We start from the raw sequence: 24,167 nt of genomic DNA, 5'->3' as shown, positions 1-24,167 counted from the left end.
GGCATGGGTAATGTGTGGCAAAACTGAACTCATCAAATATTATCAATGCGTACTGGAACTGAATACTATTATTCCCACTGCTGATACCAATGTAGGGAAATTGTTAATTAGTTGTCTGACCTGCACAAGTAATAGGTCCACAATTTCCTCTTACTTATCTCAGGGTATTGAAGCAGAGATAAAAAAAAAAAGTTGGCACCCAGGCATAGAAACAAACAATCGGCGCTCAGCAAACAGTATCTTGCAGGTAATTGTGCTGCAGTAAAAATGGTGCTACCAGGTGAGGAAGGGTCGGCTGCCAATTCCACCCCAATAATCCCTTCAAAGAAGAGAGTAGGAAATCAATACAAATCCTCTCCGAGCACACGTAAAGTAATACATAGTCATTAACAGACTCAGAGGCTCCAATATTCTAGTTCACTTTTAATCATTAGACATCTGTTCAGGGACACAGTTCAATTCATATTCGGTTTTGATCAATCCTAGCATTGCACATCACCTCTCCGTGCCTGTCCCAACCCTCCTGCACAGCATGCTGGGAACATTCAAAATAGCATCACCCTGGAGTCACTGGTCACATCTCCTCTGTGTCTCAGATCCGCCCCTCACTGACATCACTGCCAGGGCCTTTACCATCAACATTTGTAGAGACCTCCCCTCCTGTGTTGGCTCCAGTTGTCTTGGCTCCCTCCTTTGTTCGGTGGAACTGGACTGTCCCTTGCCCTGGTGCAGTGTGGCAAGTAATTAACAAATGCGGATTCGTATCACCACCCTTTCCTGCTCAGGAGCTGAGAGAAGCATTATTAATGACTCCTTTTGTGTGGGGCAGCCTTTGTTCCTGCTGCTGGAGAGAAATGCAATTAACTTGTAACAGCAGGGTGACAAAATTCCTGGGTTCTGATCTTGAGATGAGCCAGAGAACTATGGCAATCCTGGATGACCAATACATTGTACAGATATACTCTTGGAACTCTCAGATTCGGTATTCTTGCACATGTTCCACCCCATTTTGAAACAGCACTGGAGTTTGTAGGCCAAAGGGAAGCGTAAATATACCCTAAGGCTGTGTCCTCCCTACGTGTATAATAAAGTGTTACTGCAGCAAAGACAATAAGCCACAATAACCTTCCCAAGGAGTGTACACTAACATTATAAGGCCTACCTGAGGTCAATCTCTAATCCTGCAGAGTCCCCTTTGCACCAGGCTACCTGTGCGCAGTTACCAGACTGTGCACAAATGTAGTTTCACACACGCAGTCCGCACACATGTGCACATGCGTGAGTACGTGTAATCTGCCATGTGACCCTTGCCCAAGCTGCGTCACAGCTGGCTTTAATTAAAAGGCATACATTTGTGGTAAACATGAGCAGTCCTTTTGCCATATGATTACCATGGGTGTGACACATGTAATGTAACTCACACGCAGAAAAAAGTCCAAAACATGGTGACCAAAAAAGCAAACATAAACAGGGCATACTGAAAGGGTCCAACCAAATTGCAACATAAAACATATAGATTTCTACTGCCACTCCTTTGCATAAATCTTATGTCACCAATCCTCCCCTTGGCTTCCTACTGCCCTTCCTTGGATACCAGGTTTCCTGTTAAACCAAATAAATCATGCATGATTGCCTGACCCTCCAGCTCTCTTCTCCACTCTGAGCAAACAAATACATAATTCTGCAACCCTGCTGCACCTCTCAGATGTGTATCTTCTCTATATCTTTAAAAGAAAGATTTGGAACTGTGATGTACCCACCCCACACCCCACTGTCCTCCTGTGATTGTGCTACTGCCACAAGAAAACGAATGGTTCACCCCACAGCATGAAAAGGACTGCCCCATCGATCAAATATTGGATTGAAGGATACTCCCCAGTCATGCTGTGGCTTAAAATGTTCCTAGGGCTGTTCCTGCAAAACAAGAACACATTTGTCCTGGCTGAAAACAATCCTGATACCATTGCCCTCCTCCCCCTTCATTGGTCTCTTCCCTCCCACTTTCGATTATATTGCAAAATAAATACTTAACCTCCTTTCCTCTGCTCTCATCTCTTTTCCTCTCCTAGCTTTTCTTCATTGCTCCAATAAGATCAATCTACGATGTACCTTCCTTCTCTGCTACCCAACTTACGTTCTCTGTCGGTGCACTGGATGTACTGAAGATGATGAGTTCGATTACATTGCATGTGGTGAATGCTCAGTATAGCCCACTGAGTAAGCAACAGAGGGCACAGAGGGGAATAGTATAACAGAATCAGACTATACAAAGAAAGAAATAACAATAGATTTTTAAATTGTGCTGGGCGAACACCCTACACTTTAGTAGCCAATCGGGGTCAATACTTGTATAGGGCCTTTTTGCACCTTTTTTGCGTCTTTCACAAGTCTGGGATTTTTATGTGTAATGTAGGACTTTGAGTCACTGTCTGATATGTAGGTATGACAGAGAGAAGGAAAAATCAAGCTGAAAGTATTGAGGGGATTTTCCAATTTGAGTTCTGCATTAAGGTAAATGAAACAAACTTTATTTTAAGTTCTGCTATGTTTCAAAAGTAGGTGGTTCAGTTTCCTAGGCTGATACAGCTCTGTCCTTCATGATTCAATAGACCTCGCTGCTGTAATATCTTACATGGGTGAATACTGGGGGTGACAGTTTTTGTAATCTTAGTTTCAAACCATGCAGCATATTCTTTTCATAAATATGAGGTGATGTTGATAGCATCGAATGGACCATCATCCTTTAAAGGAAGTTGTGAAATATCCAAACTTAAGTTTATCTTTTAAATGACCTGAAATATATAGAAATACTTTCCAAAAATCTGGATAGGCAGAATTGCAGTTCCATATCTGCTTAAGAAATACAAGAGATATTAAAGAATATCTTTAGATCATTGAAATTCATCAGGCAGTAATGGTCTTTTCATTTTCAGCACAGCTGCAAAACACAATTTCTTGATTTAATTTAAACAGTCCTCGATTAAGCTAATCTTCACAACTTGCAGAAAAAATACTGGTATTAAGATGAAACATGACATTCTCTCTTTAGAAGAAGGAAATTCCTGTTCTGCAATATTTTACTAAAATGGTTGGATGTTTGTCAAATCGAAACCTTGCACATCTGTTATGGGCGATGTTATATGTTTAATCTACAGATATTCTAGGTGCCTTTTTAACTATTATTTGTTCTTGTGATTAATATATATGCGATATGTTGTGTAGGAATGGCTTATCTAGGCATATGCATTTGACTGCAGGCAAAGTATGACATATTGTACCAATTCACCTTAACTTAATGCTGTGATATCCTTTCTATTATGTGTTCCTAGATCCCCACTTTAGACTACAATTTATTCTGACCTTTCGAGACTGTCTAGCCCTCACTGACACTTTGCCCCCCAAACCACTCACACATACACACAAGACACACAATTTGGAGCCACACTTTTATAGACATTCCTTGTGTTAGAAATTAAGACAGCTTTGTTAACAGACAAATGGACTTCAGGAGCCTATATTTGTAGGAGCCTGTAATTTTTTTAAACTAAAGAATGAAATTATCCTGCACCTGGGCAGTAGCATTACGTAATGACATTTGGACACTTGATGTCAATAGCATACATAAAACTGGGGCACTGAAATCTGCATGTACGCCAATAGCAAGGACACACTTGAGAAATGTATCAAACAGGATGATCCAGATTGGGTGACCAGGACACTGTCTGCTTATATATTGCGGTAATATCATACAGGTTAACCCAACCTTATTTATTCACTCCTCATCCTTGGGCATCGAGGCACAAGTTAATCAGACTACAGTTCTCATTGTCTTTTAGCAAATTTATGAAAAGGTGGATTACAGCCAGGAAATACCCAAGATAATCAGGCTACAGCTGTTGTTACTATGTTTTTAGAATTTAGGAGTGTGTGAAATGCCGTTCAGGGCACATTGAATGTGAGAAAATGAAGCATGTTTATGTATGTTGTCAGCTCTGCTCAAAGAAAAAGTTCAGACTGTGCCAAATATTTTTCCTTGGAGGATTTGTCTTGGTATAAAGCAGTCGCTCTATGGTTTAATTCTCCCTCAATTCAAGCCCTTAGCATGTTGGTCACCTTCCTTGAGGCTGCATCTGCTCAATTAGCAGCGATTATGTAATTTTGCAATTCTAACTGCTTACAAAGCACAACCTGCTTTCTGGATATGCCATCAGATTTTAATCTGTGTTTTTATTATACTTGCATTTTGTAAATTGCTGTAATGGATAGAATATATGTAGTATGAGATTTGCATTATCATATATACAAATATTATGCGTACAGCATCGCCGATAAGGTAGAGCAAAACAGAATATTAATGGGGATACCAAATGACAATGGCCATTTCTATGTTAGTCTCCTCCGTGAATCCTGGAAGGACCTCAAAAGGGCGTTCACCATTAGAAAAAGGTTTTTATTTTTCCGTCAAGAGTTTTCTTCATGACAGAATCTATTAAACAAATTTCCAGGCTTATGGCAGATGGTGTCCTCCTCTGTGTGTGTAGAAATTAGGCTAAAACATCTGGTGGGACTGTTGATCATAAACAGAGAAACTTGATCTTGCCAAAAGACACCTACATACTGAGATGAAGGAATTCTGTGCAGCTCCAGACAAAAGGAAGATAAAAGCATGGACAAATATAAAAACAGTAGTAATTTAACAGTGGATTGTGAAAATCATTTAAAGTATAAAAAACATAATTCTACAGTAGATACAGATTTGGCAGACAATAGTAGTTCATCCAGGCAATGATCATGAGGTGAGCCCCAGTACTCGCTCTTGGCAAGACATGTAACAAAGGTATTCCACTCTAGTGACTTGAAAGATTTTAGAGTTGGTCAAACAATACTGGTTGATTGTACGGTGAGGAAGTACCATCGAGGAAGGACATTGTCCAGCACTTTTTATATTCAATTTTTTTTTATTAGTAAAAATGTTTACGATTTTAGGAGACTAGACAAGATTCTTTTGTGGATTGTCTCTTCAGAGTGATAGGTCTGGCGGGTTGTTAATATGCTCGTTAAGATGTTTGGACCGTTCTGTTAGCCGTTTTAGTTGAATAAATCTTTTTTCAGGCTGCCCTCATCATACAGTTGTATTTCGTTAACTGACATCGACAAATATATTCAGCAGTGAGAAAATAGTTTGAATAATTGATAATTTTAGACTCGGAGGTCGGAAGAAAAACCATGCTTAGAAATGGCTACACTGTGGTACGATGTGCACTACATAAATATGTTATTGCATTTGAATTTGCTATTATTCAGACATTCGATGATGTGGTTTAATTCTAATTTGTCTGGCTGAGGCCACATCACCAAAGAACGAAATAGCTGACTACTGGAAGTTATCTAGATAATTTGAGGGTTCTGAAAGAAGCAATCTCAATGAGGAAAGAGAAGGCAGTCTCTTCTGATATAACTTCTTTCCAAGGCTGAAGAGGACCAAAGTATGCCTCATGTTTGCCATCGTAAAATTAATACAGCAGTGCTTAGATCAAGTAACAGGATGGATAGGGTTAACATGAGCAAGTCGGCAGTGGTAAAAATGCGGTCCACTGTATGGCCCACTCACTATCTAAGTATGGGCTACTTATATTGGGCCAATCAAACCAATAGACAGATGAGCGATGCACATGGGGAAACACAAGGATACAGTCAACAAATGACTGGAGAGGTAGCTAGTTTCTGGAAGCAGAAGTGTACTGTTACACCATGATGTAGTGACCTCAAAAGAGTTGCATCTTCAACTCTTTCCTAAAAAGAGTGAGTGAGGTTAGAAGCTAGATGGACAAAGTTAGGTCCACACATTTATTTCTAGGAGGATTTGTACAGCAGGATAGAAAGGGAAATCAGTCTGGATTTTAAAATATCAAAAAAATGGCCTATCAAATAGAGATGGTTATTTAAATTGCCTATATGAGGCAAGAAATTGACAGGAGTATTTGAAGATCATAGGCAAATACCAAATGTCAAAGCCCTCAGTAACCTGAGGAGAGAGGATAAGGGTATTAGTTCTGAATAGTTAGTCACATTAAATGATCTTAGTATTAAGTTAATGAGCACCACCACCACCACCACCTTGCTAGAAGAAAGAGTTTCGACAAACTTTCTTGCATTATGAGGGGACAATATCTCCTATGACTCTAAATAGAATATGGAGCTGAATTTTGTCATGGACAGCAGACTGGACGAGGAACAAAAGCTACTCTGAGAAACACTAGGATGGAGAAGTATAATTGAATACATATTTATTAAGTACCTATTTCAGAAACACACTTTCTAGTTCAGTAGTTTAGAGGAACCTGAAGAGCACCAATTTTAGCAGAGCTAAGCGAGATAAAGCCAAGCCAAATCGAGAAATAACCTAACTAACCACCTGCGAGTTACCAAAGCCACCAACATCCCCCGTGGCCAAAGACTGAGTATCTCCAAGTCTCCCCCTTTCCTAATTAACGTCACCATAGCCCTTTACAGAAACTGCAAAATCATGGTCCAAGCCAACAACTTTAACCTACACCAATTTGAACTCACCTTTCCCAAGCCGCGAAACTCCATCCTGACCCCAGAAAGACCAGACTCCAATCCTACCCCTAGCCCCCAACTACCTAACTCTGTAGACTCACCCCCCCTCCCAGACAAGATGGCCTACCCCTAGCCCCCAACTACCCAACTCCGTAGACTCACCCCCATCCCAGGCAAGATTGCCCTCTATCCCCCACTCCCACCCCCCCAACCACACCTCCCACCCCAAAATCCAGCCCACTGCCCCACACACCCAGGCCCCCCAAAACATCCTCCCCAATCCCCCTACTCACACTAACTCGAGTACCTGCCCAACCTACCCCGACCATCAGACAAAACCAGTCCTGCTCTCTTGCGAAATACCCTACACAATCCCCCCCACTACCGCCTATCGGAAGACACACGCCTCTCCACTTCACCCAACCCCGCCAACACCAGACCCCTCCGCCCCAACCCACACCCCCAACCTAACCCGCCACCAAACCCCTCCCCTCTCCCCTCAACATAACAACACTCAAAGCCCCAGGGGCAACCAACGGCCCCAGTCAGTTACGCCTCCCAAACCCACTCCTCCCCATACCCCAGAGACAATGGAGGTAATAAATGAGCGCCTCACACGCATAGCAAAACAACTCAAATCCCTCTTACTTCTGTCCCCGACTCACCTCTCAACCATAACTGAAAACCTGTCCCTACTTCACAGCCAATTCAACACTATCACCCATGCCATCAACAAAATCCTTCTCAACACCACTGCGCCCTCCTCCCCATCCAAACATCCAATACTCCTCTCCCTCTTAAACACCAGTGAGCCACCTCAACAGCCTAATCTCAAGACACCCAGCCTGCGCTCCTCCCCTCGCAACTCCCAATCCAGCAGACCAAAAAGAAATACCCCTGATATGTCTCAGAGAGAGGCATCAACACTCACTAAAACCTATGACCCCAGAGAAACCCTAACGCCCCTTCTCACATCCAAATAATCACCGATATTGGTAGAGACAACCCCTAACTTAGGCCCACTAAACGTCCCTCCCAACGCACAACCATCCCCCAACCCCCCCCCCCCCAAGCCCACTCCAACAGCGACATGGTAAACTACATGCTTAAAAATTGCAGATCCGCAGCCAAGCACGCTGTAGAGCTGGCTGATGCCATAATGTGTAACAACACGGACATTGCATTCCTCACCGAAACCTGGCTCAAGAAACAGCTTACCCACTCTTTGACCGCTTAGTCCCCACTGGCTTATCCATCATTAAAAAAGACAGAATTGACCAACGTGGTGGCGGCATTGCCATTATCCACAAGAACAACATCAACATAGCTGAACTCAAAACTCACTCCTTCTCAACCTGCGAATACCTTAACACCATCATAACGCGCCCAAACAACAAAACAACAAAATGCCATCTCATCTACCACCCCTAGGAAATTCTCCGGCGTTCAGTGACCAAATCTTGGACCTACTAACTCAGTGTTCCCTAGCAAACTCTGACAGCATCATCCTGGGTGACTTTAACCTCCCTTGGAACAATGAAAATGACACTGTTATACAGTCCCTAAATGAACTCCTTCTCACAAACGAGCTCACCCAACACTGCAAGGGTCAAATCCACAACACGGGCTCTTCCCTAGATGCTATCATAGCCAGAAACAAAACTACAACCATAAATTACATTCTCCCAATCGACTGGTCAGACCACCACATCATCCTTTTCAGTATCAACCAAACAGTAGCTCCTCCAATCAAGTCTCAAATCACTCACTAATGGTCCAGAAATGTCAAAGACATCCCACTCGATGCCCTTCAAGAAACCATAACATCACTGCTCCCAACGTGTTCGGTCAACCTCAACTCGGTCGAGCTCACCACTCTGTACAACAAAACAATGACAACTGCCCTTGACCAACTAGCCCCCCTATAACTTAAAAGAGTTAGAGACATCCCCTCCCGAGCCTGGTTCAATAACGACCTTAACTCCAAACGAAGAAGAGTAAGAGCAGCTGAGAGACTCTGGAGAGGGAACCCATCCACAATCAACCTCTTCCAACTCAGGAAAGAACGTAGTAACTACAAAATACACATAATCAAGGAGAAAGCCTCCTTCTTCCGGAACACACTAGACAAAGCCAAAAACCGCCCCAAAGAACTTTTCAACATCATCCAGAGACAGACCTTCAAGACCTCCAAAGCTAACCCACCTGCCTCCAAACTGCATTGTAACAACCTGGCTAAATTCTTCGATGACAAAATCTCCAATATTGAGCTCTCCCTAGTCCACCACCCCCAATCCCAACACAGTAAATCCGCACCCCTAATGAAACCTCCCCCCTTCCCAGCCCACTACTCGCTCACGGAAGCTGAGACCGCTCCCCCATCGACCCCCAAAGTCACCCCTCACCCTTGCCCCCCATCCCCTCCCAAGCGGTGGAAAGACTTCAACCGTCTCTCCGAAGAGGACATTTCTAATGTGATTGCTAACTCCAAACCCTGCAACCATTTCGCAGACCCTTACCTGCCTCCCTAGCCAAGAACCTCAACATCACCCTAACCCCCCTGTGGACAAAGATTAGCAACAGCTCTCTAAACAACAGACTGATGCCCGACTGCCTCAAACTAGGCCAAGTCACCCCCTACTAAAAAACCTGAGGCCGACCCAAATGACCTCAAAAATTTTAGGCCCATCACCAACCTCCCTTTCCTAGCCAAAATCCTGGAGAAATGTGTTCTCTCCCAACGGAACCAACACCTGGAATCTAATAACTTACTCGACTCACACTAGTCAGGGTTCAGAAAGGGATGCAGCACAGAAACCGCTATACTGAGCATTACAGACGACATTCACCACTCCCTTGACTCCAACAAATGCTGCCTACATGTCCTCCTCGACCTATCAGCTGCTTTTGAAATGGTTGATCACAACCTACTCTTAGACGGCGTACAAAAACGCATCGTAGCTGATGGCAATGTCCTAAAATGGTTCTCCTCATCTCTACATAACAGCTCAAAAACTCAAAAATCAAAAACTCAATGTCCGACACCTCCCCCTCAACTCGAGGTGTTCCTCAAGGGTCAGTCCTCTTCCCCACACTCTTCAACATTTACATGGAACCACTCACTGCCATTCTAAAACAAGCAAGCATCGACTACCATCTCTATGCTGACGACACCCAGCTGTACCTCGAAGTCTCTTCCATCAATGACATCCTCCGCCTAAACTCCACTCTTTCAAAAGTAGAACATTGGCTAACTCTCAACAACCTCAAACTCAACCAAGAAAAAACAGAAATTCTTGTCTTCTCAAATCACCGCTCAGATCCAAGAATGGCTAAACAACCTTACCTCTCTAAACTGCAAACTCATCCCAGCAAACTCAGGCAGATGACTAGGGATCTCTCTAGACCCAAGCCTCAACATGAGGTCCCACATCAAATTCACAGCAAAAGGTGCCCTCTACAACCTAAAACATCTAAAGAAAATTAAACCATTCATACCCCCTAATGACCTTAAACCTGCAACCCAATCTCTAGTTCTATCCAGACTTTACTATGGTAATGCCACTCAAACCAGGACAGCAAGAACACACACAGCCCCCTTGAGAGCCACCCTACATGCAGCAGCAAGAATGGTCTCAGGGACCAGGAAATTTGACCACATCACCCCTACTTTACAGGCCCTAAAATGGCTACCCATCGAAGCACGCTGCGCCTTCAAAATGGCCTGCCTCACACATAAAGCCTTGCACATAGGCAAACTGGATTACCTCGCTGCTAAACTCACAACAGCTGGTTAAACAAGAAACCTAAGAAGCTCCAACTCACTCCTCTTAATCTCCCCCAAAATACATAAACAAAAAGCCCTCTCCTGCTCTTTCTCTGGGAATGCCCCAAAAATCTGGAACTCTCTCCCTACTCACATCAGGACGAACCCCTCTTTCACGATCTTCAAGAGACAACTAAAAGAATTTCTCCTCAACTGCCATCTCTATACATCCAGACAATGAGCTTGTTCCTCTTGGTCCCCAATATCCTGGTTGATTGTCACTGTACTCTATTGCTTATGTTTTTCACTTTTATATATGCTGTAAAGCGCTCTGATACCCCCAGGTCTTGTAAGCGCTATATAAAACTCTGAAAATAAATAAATCAAATATTCTGTGAAGATGTGATGGCAAAGTTATAAATCACGTTTCTGTGAATCTCTTGTTATATAGTAGGGCTCACTAAGGTATTCAAACTCAGAACATTAAGGTTTAGAAGTTCAACTGAAGTAAAAGATCCTCTCGCCACCCCAAACAGATGCCATGACACACCTCAACCTTATAACCTAATACTCCTCTACTCTCAGAGCCCTCAGTCAGCTTTCAAAAAGTCCTTAGGGACCCACAATTAACCATCTGTGACCTTTCAGTGTCAATCATACCCACCACTGGGTTTCTGATTACCTATAGACCTACTCTGGTGTTACCCACTCTGCCAGCAGTCAGAATCCCTGCAGTTTGTCTCTAATGGCCTTTTGCTTTTCCACAGACACCCTCAAACTGCCATTAGCCCATCATGAGGCACAGCATGAAAACCCCATGTTCAGTCATCTATAAACAGAAGGAGAGTTCTTATACTGGAACTGGTCATGGACCTTAAACTGAGGAATCTGAGGGCATAGAACCCAAGTATCCTGCATAGTGTAAAAATAAAGGGCTCACTGGAATACAATCCTGGTCATGGCAGAATACAATGCAGCTTTTGTGAGACTGATCTTTCACAGTGTTGGGTATATATTTTTTTTTCATTTTCCGTTGTTACCCTACTAATTCTAGGTATAGTCATTATTCATGTGCTTTATACTAAACTAGTGTCACATAAACTTAAATAATGTATAAACAGTGCTGTTTACTGACTTTTTATAAACTGGTCGGGGCATTAACTATTCCCTGTTGAATCTCTTGCAGGACACTGACATATCCTTAGTCACAGCCACAGAAACTACCAGTGAGGCTCCTGGTTTCGTCAACTCTAGAAGTCCATGGACAAGCCTTGAGGGCCTTGAGTTTCAAGACGGATCCCTCATCATCCAATGAATCATTTTATCTGAACACCCCGAGGAATAACTTTTCACCTGCAAAAACCAAACTTTCCTCTCATTTCTCTGACGCCAATCAAAACACATTTCTCAAAGTGTTTACCTTCACACAATTACCCTATTGGGTGAAAACTTTTATTACTGCTCTACCCTAAGGAACAGTCCCTAAAAATAAGCCTGTTGTCCACTTTACTAAAAACGTAAGCATCAAGCTGATCTTGAGAACCTGAACAACTTCCATTATGTCTCAAAATGTTGTAGCTAAAGTTGAGGAGAGCGGTTTAGAGACTCCCATCAATCTCTTTATGTAGGCTAATCCCTCCTCGATGAGGTCCAATCAGGTGTCAGGCCAGGATGCAGCGCAGATAAAGGTATCATGAACATAGCTGACGATGCACTGCGCATTTTGGATACGAGGGCGTGCGCACCCGCATCCTTCTAGCCTCATCAGCAGCTTAGACATGGTGAATAACTCCATTACCTCAGAGTAGTCTCAAGAAGAGAATTGAGGTAAAGGGTACAGTATCCAGCAGCTTATAAATTATAATCATACTTGAATAAATGGTGTCAACGCTCAAGACAAGGTAATTCTCTCTCGAACCCCATTTTGATTCTGCAATGGGTTCTCCAAAGCTCTATTCTCACACCCACTCTCTTCATTCTTTACATGGAACTTCCTGCCTTTGCCCTAAGCCCTTCAAACAACTTGTATCACTTACAGTGAAATCACTCAGCTCTGTCAGAAAAAGTCTTCTTTCAAAGATGTAGAATATATTGTCTTTATCTACGATGATATTCAAACTCAGATCATGCCCTATGACAAAAAAATGAATTCACTCAAAATTAAGTGTATTCAGAGCCCTCTCTTAATGCCCCTTCCCAGTCCACGAACTAAGTGCAGAAAAGCCTTTCCTCTATTGTGGTCTGTTTTTGTCTAGAATGTTAAGCTCCATGTTGCTTAACTTAATTCTAGATAAAGCCTGTAATGTAGAAGCATATATTAACAGACTGGCCTAAGGGGCACAATTTTAACCCAAACTCCTTGGAGGAATAAAGTATTGCATCCTGGTCCCTAATCTCAAACATGCATTTAAATTCTTTGCGCTCCCAAGGCTGGACCAGGGTAACTCGCTACGCCTAGGAATTCCTAAAATCCGCCTAGCCCCTCAAAGCAGTACCCTTCATGCAGATGCTAAGCTGCTGACTAGCTTGAGGAAATCCAATCACATCTCACCAAATACGATAGCATTGAAGTGCCTTCCTATGAAGGCTGAAAGGGTATTCAAAGCATGCAACTCACAAGGCAGTACACTATGGGACTCTGAACTATCTCACCCACAAACCGGTGATCATCTCAGGGGGGCACTGCTACCTTAGAAACCCTGACACCATTCTTCTTAAACTACGAGCTTTTCAGAAGGTAAAGCCCTGAAAGTCATAAAGTGCCGAAAGACTTGAAGTCTATGCAACCATCAACCAATGGAACGTTCAAAAGGAAAAGATGGTGAATTTGCTGTTTATGAGCAACTTTCTCCCTTGAATGCTCATGATAGGCTTAAGTATTGTACCTAAACATTTTTTATCAGTGTGAATGCTGATGCTAGCCTTTATGCAGGTGTTTCTTGTGGTTGAATTTACCTTCCTTCCTTCCTTCCTTCCATGATCACCTTTTATTTTCATTATGATTTGATTTGTGTTGACCAGTGGCGGCTGGCATGTACCAAGGGTGGTGAAGCGGGTGGCAAGAAGAAAATAGACTTACCTTCCTCCGTGACACCCTTCTCCTTCGGTCTACTGGCACCCAGCAAACTCCCCTAATCAATCCTGGAGCTGCTCTCACCAGCATCAGAGCAGCTTTCTCTAAGACCGCTAGGTTAGAGAAGTTTAAAATGCGCATGTCTGGCTGGCAGTCGCAAGATGGACGACCGAAGGGACATGCGCATTTTAAACTTAGGCCCACAGCTCCCTGCTGCCGCTTGACAGCTCTGGCCCCGCCCTGACATTCGTTTCAGGACGAGTTGATGGCGAAAAATAAAATGGTAATAAAAAAACTTTATTACCATTTTATTTTTCAGCTCTAGCCTGGGGTTTTTCTTAGTGGGACGACGCTCCTCCACTAAAATGGAGGAGCCCCCCTTGGTGTTGACTCTTGTCTCCTGCTTTTTGTAACTGGGCCGCAATTATCTTACAATGCTCATGTGAAGCACTTTGCCGCCCACAGGGGAGTGTTCATGTTACATAAACCTGCTAATAAATAAATTCATGAAGTGCAACTGAAGAGCAGGTTTGGGAGTCTCTGTTTTTCTTTCACTGATCTCTGCCCTGGTTTAGCCTGCCTTCTAATTAACATACAACATCCTTTGTTTTTTGTGTCTTGTGCCCTTCACTACCTCCCCAAAAGCATGGCGCTGAGCTTTCTAGAGATGGCACAACCCACTGTTTGAAGACTATTGGTTAAAGACAACCTTTCCTAACAGGGCTTGGAATCTGTCTGCAATAGCTGTATGCAGAGCCAGTACCGCGCATGCGCAGGATGTCTATCCCGCCCGATCATGTCCAAGATGGGGCACAGTACCAGAGATTCCTGCACATCTTATCTCATCCTCCCACTCCCATGCCCCCCCCCCCCCCGATTAGATAGGAATATAAAGTCATTCATTTTTCAAAAGGGGAGGGCACTGCGGGTCGAGCGCTTTCCACTGTGCTATTATATCGTAGATACAGGGAGGGAGATATAAAGGAAAAAAGAGGGAGAGAGAATGGATGAATGTGATGAGGTCTAACAGGCGCATTTCTGGTTGTCAATAGTTGTTGATGATGAGGAGTACCAGTTTATAGAAACTTTTGTTGGAATGGGGTCGAAATTAGGTAAAACGAGTGAGAAAAACAGGCAGAGAGAAGCGAGCGGGGGAGATAGAAATGGGGAAAGGGAAACAGAAATCGTGAGAGAAAAAAGAGTGCAGGGTAAAGAGGAAGAGATTAGCACAGAAAACAAGAAGGGCAGATACACATATAAAGTGAGACTTGTCTGAGAGAAAAAAAAGATTTGATAGAGAAAGAGAGAAGGAGAGAATGGAAGCGAGTGGAAAACAGAAAGTGAGAGAAAATCAGAAAGAGAGGTAAAGGAAAGGGGCGAGTGAGATGGTAGACTGAACAGACAGCTGGAGAGAAGACAGATGGATAAAGAGAGAGATGGCAGACGAACAGACACTCGCAGCTCTTTTAGTCTGGCCCTGGCGTGCCCAACGTCCACACTGCACAATAGCAAAGCACCAGTGTACGTAAAGCACAGGACGTATTCGGAAAGCTGATGACTGGGTTTATTTTGATAGCGCTCAGTGCAATAGTCTTGCTGCGTCATGATAATGTAAATGCTGGTTGTTACAAAGGCAGTGATTGGCTTGACCTCAAACTAATTAGATCTGTCTGGGAACTAAAGGATGCAGACCGATATCCGCTGTGGATTTGTGAATTAACTGCTATTGTCTTCTAAATTTCTTCAATAATGTCTAAGAGGATTATCGGCGAAGGGATGTCACTTCCGCTCTCAGGTCACTGCATATTATTGGGGCTCCACGCTTTCCGCCTCTCTGCCCTGGCTATGTTTCCCATCCTCGTGAAATGAAAAGCGTTCTGTTTAGTTTTGAGTGCTTCGGACACAAACAAGCATTGGCAATGCCAATAGGGCTGCCTTTGAAAGAATGTTGTATGGTAATGTGAAGAATTACAAGTAAGTAGCATGGGAATTAATGTGTATTTGTGTGAAAGCAAAGAACTGTAGAATAATATCGGAGTAGGTTAAAAGGTCAAGTGGCAGCTGCACTGCCAAGCCAGACCTAAAAATCAATGTAGGTTAATGACTGCCCTCCTCCCATCTGTGCTGTTGCCTGAGAAACACAACATAAATTAACCAGTAATACAAGGCACTTTAATAGCATTACAATGCCATGCATTTGCCCCTGAAAACTCAAGCTCAGGCAGCAGGAAAAATAAACAAAATCATCACAGATGTGTTCAGGGTAAGCACTTCCTTGTGGAAACCCACAGTTTATGCCCAATCAAAACATGTACTTCTGGCTCCGAACCTGTAGGCCAGGGGTCTTCAATCTGTGGGGTGCGACCGACCCCCAGGGGGGTCGTGGAGCCCTGGGAAGGGGGTTGCAGATTGTCCGTTTGCCTTAGATGGCGTCAGGCTGATTGAGGGTGCTCACGGCGGAGGCCCAATTCACACTGAGGGGTGAAAAACAACAAAGCCTCATTAACAAGTAAAAGGTCTTTTGAAGACCTGTGAAGTACTGGGGTGCGGCTTTGTGTGTGTCCCTGCAGGTGTTTAAGCCCGGCTCACATACACAAGGAGGAGAAGGGATGGGGGGCAGGGGGGGAGGCTGTAGCCCTTTGAGTTCAATGGATGTTGCACGCCTGGAGCTGTGGGTCCTGTCTGTAAAGCACAAAGCACGAACCCTCATACCTGGCGCCTGTGCAGGAGAAATGTGCCCGAGAGTCTGTTCTTCAGGTGAGATGTTGTTACAGCCTGTCCGCCCCCTGCAGGGAGGCACAGAGATGCCCTCCCATGAGAGAGGAAGAAGACGCAGAGAGATACTGACCCCTCCCTCCACTCTCCCCCCATGAGAGAGGCGCAGAAAAGGTGGGTGGATGAATGGATGAAAGGGTGGATGGATGGATGTATGGATGGATAAAAGGTTGCATGGATCATGATGGATGGATGTGTGAAAAAGTGGGTGGATGAATGATGGGTGAATGGATGGATGAAAGGGTGGATAGATGAAGGATGAATGGATGGATGTAAGGATGAAAGGGTGGTTGGATGGATGGATATGTGAAAAGGTGGGTAGATAAATGATGAGTGGATGGATGAAAGGATGGATGGATGGAAGGAAGGATAAAACGGTAGATGGGTGAAGGATGGCTGTATGGATGGATAAAAGGTTGCATGGGTGAATGATGGATGGATGGATGTGTGGAAAAGTGGGTGGATGAATGATGGGTGATTGGATGGATGAAAGGGTGGATAGATGAAGGATGTATGTATGGATGGAAGGAAGGATGAAACGGTAGATGAAGGATGGATGGAGAAAAGGTTGCATGGATGAATGATGAATGGATGTGTGAAAAGGGGGTGGATTAATGATGGGTGAATGGATGGATGAAAGTGTGGATAGATGAAGGATGTATGGATGGATGGATGGAAGGAAGGATGAAATGGTAGATGGATGAAGGATGGATGTATGGATGGATAAAAGGTTGCATGGATCATGATGGATGGATGGATGGATGTGTGAAAAGGTGGGTGGATGAATGGTGGATGGATGGATGAAAGGGTGGGTGGATGAAGGATGGATGTATGGATGAAAGGGTGGGTGGGTGGATGGATGAAGGATGGATGGAAGGGTGAAAGGGTGGACGGATGAAGGATGGATGTTTGGATGAAAGGGTGGATGGAATAAGGATGGATGTTTGGATGAAAGGGTGGATGGAATAAGGATGGATGTATGGATGGAAGGATGAAAGGGTGGCTGGATGAAGGATGGATAAAAGGTTGCATGGATGAATGATGGATGGATGTGTGAAAAGGTGGGTGGATGAATGATGGATGGATGGATGGAAGGGTGGATGGGTAAACGATGGATGTAAGGATGAAAGAGTGGATAGATGGATGGATGGATGGATGGACGGATGAAAGGGTGAATGGATGAAGGATGGAAGGATGAAAGGGTGGATGGATGAAGGATGGATGCGTGAAAGTGTGGGTGGGTGGATGGATGATGGATGAAGGTGATGAGGTCTAACAGGCGCATTTATGGTTGTTGATAGTTGTTGATGATGAGGAGTACCAGTTTATAAAACTTTTGTTGGAAGGGGGTATTTAAGCCTAAAAAGGTTTTACAAGGGGGTCTCAGCATCAAAAGACCTCTGCTGTAGGCGGCGCCAACGCCCCTCTCTAGCGATGTCCACAAAGTTGTCTGGTGACAGCTGCCCTGTCATACCGGAAAACGAAAGGGTTGCCCAGTGCACCCGACAATATGCTATGCTATATACCGATTTATTTTATAACCTGGTTTCAAAATACTCTTGGTTTGGGGCGATAACAGGACCGAAGTATGAAAACAGCTACGAATGTTAGCAAAGTATTCACCCTTATTCTATTTGTAATGTTTCAGTGTTAGAGTTCGCATTGCACAGCACACCACTTCAATAATGCATTACAGTAAATAAGAATAACAGTGGGCGACATCCGTAGCAGAGCAGATGCTTCAGGCTATGCATTTCTGTAGATAACATTTATTTTCTTTCTATTCAGAAGACCAGTCAGAAGCCAAACAAGAACATAGCTCGCTTCGTTCACCGGTGCCCTTTGGATAGATTGCCGGCGTCCAGAAAAGAGCTCATTCCTTTCACTTGGGCATACATTAATCGTGAAGCGCTCTCGCAAAGTCTCCAGCAGTCGCTAGATGGCGGTGTTGTGCATCAAATGCACCTAATCCCCATCATCGTCAACCAACTCAAGGAAGGAACAGCTAACGCTTTGTAATATTTAGTTAATCTCTCATCAATTTCCAGTGTATCCATACACCATGAAACAAAGTATTCATGGAAGATCAAACCCAGACAGCAGTAAGTACAGCTCGGGCTCCAGGGTACAGACTTTGATGCATCGCTGCGTTTTCATAAAGTTATACTGCCGCAAATACACTGGCTCCCATTAGCAGACAAGTGTTGGTATTTCTTCTCCCTGCACACGCGGATGCCCCACAGTTTCTTCATTAAATCTTTTCCACAAATGTAATGCAGCTTGACATACCTGTTTTGGGTTCTGCGGCCCGACAGAAAATTGTTTTCCTACAAAAAAAATAAAAAATCATGATATTACTTTTGGGTCATGGAAGGCACCAAGCAAGCTATAAAGACAAGTATACTCATTACGAGCTTCGCACATAGATCAATATAACATCACTTCAATGCACCTCCATTTGTCACATGTCAATACATCTCATTTGCTTACAATTGCATTCATGAGAAGGACTCGATTCGCTTTGACCCTTTGTCAGCAATTGAAGTACACAGAAAAGGGACATGATTGAGAAAAGGCACACTTGTTTAATAATTCGATGCACGCTTATTATTAGGTGTACTCCTTATTGAGGAGTTGGTTCTGGCTCCCTTTGAGAGATAAGGAAACAAGGGAGGTCGCTGTACTGTTCCTATGGAGAGTGTGGGAAGTGTTTAGCTGGCATGACCACAGATGTTAGAGTAACATCCTGGGGCATCCATTTTGTTGGATGTAATGGCCTCACACACCCCGAAGGATGTGATGCTTCATCATCGGCAGTTGCTCCTCGTCGGGGAGGCGGTGCAATCCCCGACGGGCTCACCTCAAAGAGGGGCTCTTTGGCGGAGATCTTTTTCCAACTGCCTTATGGTGAGGTGGGGGTGTGTGAACCGGGCTAGGTGTGGTGGTGTGTGGGGTATTAAAATGTAGCAAGGGGTACCGGAATTCAATTTATTCTGGGGGTCCCCTGGCTGCAGTTAAAAAGGCTCACTAGGTGTCAGCAGGTTAGGTCAGGTGACCCTAGATGAGGCTAAAGGTGATGAGGGTCGACATGTTTCACGCTGTGGGTCTAGTCACCCGCGATTCATCAGGACCGTATAAATGTGCAGGGGCAAACATGCTAGTGTCATGTGTGTCTTATGTTACCTCTGTGGGTACTCCTATGCCTAAAGGTTGAGGACTACATGCCACATGAGGGGTCGGCGGGACTAGACATCAGGGAAGAGCCCAAGGTGTATGCTCTATCCTCCCGTGTCCGCGCAGATCGACCTACCCTTCTCCGCCGAGCTCGAGTAGCTTTGAGAGATAGTCAGTCCACATCACATTTATTACAAGGAGCCTTCACCAAACCCATTGAAAAGCATACAGGTGCAAGCAAGATTATAAAAAATGTAAATTTTAGGTTCTGGAGTCTTTCTGAACTTTCATCTAGGTCATAAATAAGAACTTGAAATTATGACCAGATTGCACCCCCAACCCTTTCCGGCTCTGAGAAAGTTATGATATCCTTAGAAGGAAGGAGGGGGCAGGTGTATGAATCACTAGCCGCAATATGCTGTCCACAAATTGCGACCAGTGAGGAATTTTGCAAACCAACCGATGTACTAATAAGTCATTTCACAAAATTCGGAATCATCCTGGGTCAGAATCCTGCCTGCTTTATCAACATTCATGAGATAGGAAATTCTGACTCACTATAATTGGTGGCTATCAGGTGTTGGTGGCCTACTGGGATCAGCAGGCCATGTCTATGATCAAGTTTTTTTAATAGAGTGTGTTTTTCTTAAAGGAAACGGGGTAGCATCAACCCCTTCGCTGCGGCGGCTATTCCGCCGCAGCGCTAAGGGGGTAGGGCGGCCGCGCAGCGGTCACGTGCTTGTGACGGAACCGCTCCGTCACGGCTCGCGGGTGAGCTGTGCTTGTGACGGAACGGTTCCGTCACGAACGCGCCCGCTCAATGGAACGCGCCGCGCAGGCGCGCCGAGCGGGCCGTGACGAAACCGTTACGTCACAAGCACAGCTCACCCGTGGCTTGTGACGGAGCGGTTCCGTCAAAAGCATGCAAGGGGTTAAAGAAAAAGATTAAAACGTTTAAAAAGTTTGTCTGAGGATATACAGTGTTCCATGTACGTCTGTAACCTCCCCAATAAATTCATTTTTTTATATTCACAAAGGAGAAGGAATGCCAAAGGGGTCTCTTCCCTTTTGTGAATGCTTTACCACCCCAGCTTCAGGGTCAGTAGCTTTCCAATGGTTTACAACCGCTTTTTGGGTCCTAACCCATTGATACAGGTAGATACGAATTGCTTTTTGAAAGGAATGCCTGCAAAATGTTTCTTCCAAATAAAGATTTCTTATCCATTTGGAAACCGATTTTGGGAGTTGGAAAGAAGTTACTGACTCCTAAAATGGGGTTAGTACAATGCAAAACATTTTTGTGGTAACAAACTCAGAATCAGAGCATTTGTGACCCCAAACATATTTGTCTATCTGGCAATAGATTATGTAATACAAGGCAATACAATGATTCCCAATTTGGACAGGCTAATGCTAAAAGGTTCCAGAAATTATGCCATTTGAATCAATAGGAGGAAAAACCATTATGACAGTTTTCCTCCATAAGGATAGAAGGATTACTGGCCATACTTTACAAGTAGGGGAGAGAAGTTGGCCTAACGGCTAGGGAGGTCGACCTCAAATCTGGGGAACCAAGTTCGAGTTTTGGCAAGGACATGCAAAATCCTGTGATTCTGAGCAAATCACTTAGGCATAGATTCATCATGGTAAAATCCGATCGCAAAGGGGCAGATTCTCAGAATTTTCCTCTTTGCGACCAGTATTTTTGCATTTGGGATGATGCATCCCAAAAGCAAAAATCGCACATTAAGAAATTGCAAAATTGCGATTACTTGCATTTAAGGAATCTCAAATTGAGATTCCTTAAATGCAATGCATTAAAGTTTAAAAAATAGTGATTTCGCTAATAGGGCTCGCAAATTACCATGAAGTTGAACTTCATGGTAATTTGCAAACATTTTGAAAAATGCACTAAAGTGCATTTTTCAAAGTTTCATGTTGCGCACGCACATGCCCCAAGGGCATGTGGGTGCGCAACATTTGTGCACAGATCAATTTCAGGGGTGCAACAGGGTGTCCTTTGGAAACCCCTGCACCCTTGAAATCGCATTCTCAATTTGCGATTCGCTAATTGCGATTCGCAAATTGAGAATGTCTTCCCATTCATTCCTATGGGCCTTTAGGGCCATAGGAATGAATGGGGAGGTATTCCTTAATTGCGACTCGCAATTAAGGAATTTTAAGAAATCGCTATTTTTTTTAGTGATTTCTTCATGCATTGCATTTTGCTATTCCTTAATAGCGAATCGTTATTTTTAGCTATTAAGGAATAGCAAAATGGGTTCTTGATGCATCTGGAGGTTAATCTCCCCGTGTCTAACAAAAATGAATGTGTCCTCATGTAAGGCAACTGGTGCTCGTATAAAGCGCTCTGGTACCCGATACCTTTAGGTCAAGTTCGCACTATATAAAACTCTGTTGAAAAAGTAATAATAAAAAAGTAAACTAAATAGTCAATTTAAGATAAATACCTTGCCATACAAAAGTTAACATAACTCTGTCCAAATTTTACTTTACCTCGTGTATTTTGTCTGACATTTATTTAGTTGCAATTGTTTTGACAGCATCCATGCTTTATTTTTGTTTATTAAGTGACTATTGTTTCATGCAAAACATTATGGAAATCACTTCTTTTTTTGGGGAAAATCTTTTATATTATTAAACCAACTCATTGTATAATACACAGCCTGAAGGCTCACGCAGTTGGGTAACAAAACTTGAGGGGGCCCCCCTGCAATTTAGTTGGAGGGAGGCCCCCACTCTCGGACCCATTCAGGAGCTCTCAGGCCCATCCGTACACAGTGCCCCTGGAGCTCGGTGCCCCCCGCACCGCGGGGACTATTGTTATGCCACTGGTGTGCAGTGTGCAGGCCTCTAGAAGGGAAAGCATGGTGGAGCGGTAGTGCCTGCTGACACTGGGGGACTCCCGGTACTCCTCTGGAGGCCTGCACGTATACTCAAAGAGGATCACATAGCACTGCTCGCATTACCAGATCCTCCAGGACCCACTTGATCTACCCCAGCAGCATTGATATCCTTGGAAGTTCATTTTCTATCTTCCCCAGATGTAGCTCACAGGTGCCTTCAACAATAGTTGATGAGGTGCCTATCCTCTGTTGTTTTTCCATGGCTCACTTACTGTCAGAATCCTGATGGTGATCCTTGTATTTGTCTAAATATCAAAACGTCATTGCCTGCCTCTTCGGAAACAACTTGAGTGTAAATAAAAATAAAAACTGGCCGTTTGTTCTTGTTTGATACACACTGCCGATCATGTATTGTCCAACGTGTGTATCACTTTTATGAGAGCACTGAGCATGTTTCCCACCACACACTCACACTCCATAGTCACATTGTTTTATTACCATTTTATATATAATTAAATACATTGATAATTTGATGTATTTGTATATTGATTGTGATATTTTGGTTGAGGGACCACTGTTTACTACACATTAGTTAACCAGAGTCTTAGATGACACTGGACTTCCCTTGTTGCCTATAACCTAGCCTGCACTATTAGCCAAACCCTTAAACCACTCCATTGCCTGCACCCAAACCAGTTTGGAGAGCTGTCCACTTCTTTTTTTCGATTTAAAGAACTGGTCTATAGCGGTAGTGTCCATTTTCCATCTCACTTATCTTTGCACATAGGAGGGACAGGATAGGCACCTAGCACTAGAGCAAAACCGGAGCCCAAGTATATTACAGAAACATGTAAACACGCCCACATCTGGGGGAAAGCAGTCCAACGTCTAGTGAAATCGCCAGGGGCCTGTTTCATGTACTAGCGAGTCTGAGGGCAGTGGAATGGTCAAATATCCATAAATAAATCACCAATAGGACTTTCATAGAAGAACCAGAGGCCTGTTAACAGGGGCCATCTAGATGAGTCAAAAAGTAGACCGCCATGTACAAGTATGTGAAGACCCCCGATCATTTCCTGGTACTGAAGGAAGTGAGAGGAAAAAGCTGAAAACTACCTGTCGGGGCTAGTTCCTTAGTATTCCATTGGATCAATGAAAGTAGCTGCCAATCATAATTAAACTGGTAGACATGGCCAAATTAGGGGGATGTCCGGATAGGAGAGGGTGTGGCATCTCAGAAATGTCTGTAGATAGGCAGTGTTGAAATCTGCAAACCTCACATAGGACTTCATTGGAGACATGGAGGGCCGTGCTTGACCTCATTAAATCTGTGCTTGGACACTGCAGTGAAATGTTGAAGAGGGTAGGAGAATGCGCTCCTGTGTGTTCCCAGAAAATGAACTGAGTCTCGTTGTAGCACAATGTAGGAGAGTACGATCTGCTTATTATGGTTACCACTACTTTTTGCTGGTGTTTCACTGTATTTCGACTTTAGTCTGGCTGGGAACCTGCTATCCAGGACCCCAACCTAGCTGCTTCCTCTGTACAATGATTGCATGTACTTTAGGATATAATATAAACAATAGAGAGTAACCATTGAAACTAAAAGGGAACTGGGTAAATCACAATATTAAAACAAAAAGTGTTCCCTTGGTGATTCCTTTTTTTTGTCTGTGTACTTTATAACCTAATCAATTTCACTCTATGAACCAGTCTCTACTTGTGGGATCTCATGCTCACCATACTTCACTTTTACTCACCCCACAGATATAAGTAGAACCACAAAAGGCGCTGATCTTCAAAAAATGTTTAGCCTTACACATCCAAATGTACATTCCGTTTTATTTTGTTAAAACAATAAAAACAACTATGTTTTGAGTTTCTCGCTTAGCACAAAACTATTTACTTTTCAGTTTATAACAACTCATCCAATGTCTACAATTGGTTAACA

At 43.7% G+C, this 24,167-nt stretch overlaps 1 protein-coding gene across 1 annotated transcript in view; it reads right to left on the bottom strand.

Annotated features, from left to right (window-relative positions):
• The window catches only part of CHST8 (carbohydrate sulfotransferase 8), a 1,204,570-nt gene that overhangs the window by 13,640 nt on the left and 1,166,763 nt on the right, over positions 1-24,167 (bottom strand). Inside the window, exon 4 of the mRNA XM_086945143.1 lies at positions 18,465-18,502. Within this exon, the coding sequence (XP_086801269.1) occupies positions 18,465-18,502 (38 nt within the window). The remainder of the gene's footprint in view (positions 1-18,464; positions 18,503-24,167) is intronic.

The sequence above is a fragment of the Lissotriton vulgaris genome, chromosome 12, assembly GCF_964263255.1.
Source record: "Lissotriton vulgaris chromosome 12, aLisVul1.2, whole genome shotgun sequence".
NCBI classification, from domain to species: Eukaryota; Metazoa; Chordata; class Amphibia; order Caudata; family Salamandridae; genus Lissotriton; species Lissotriton vulgaris.
The sequence above is the reverse complement of the archived record's forward strand: the minus strand, read 5'-3'. Positions and strand labels throughout refer to the sequence as shown.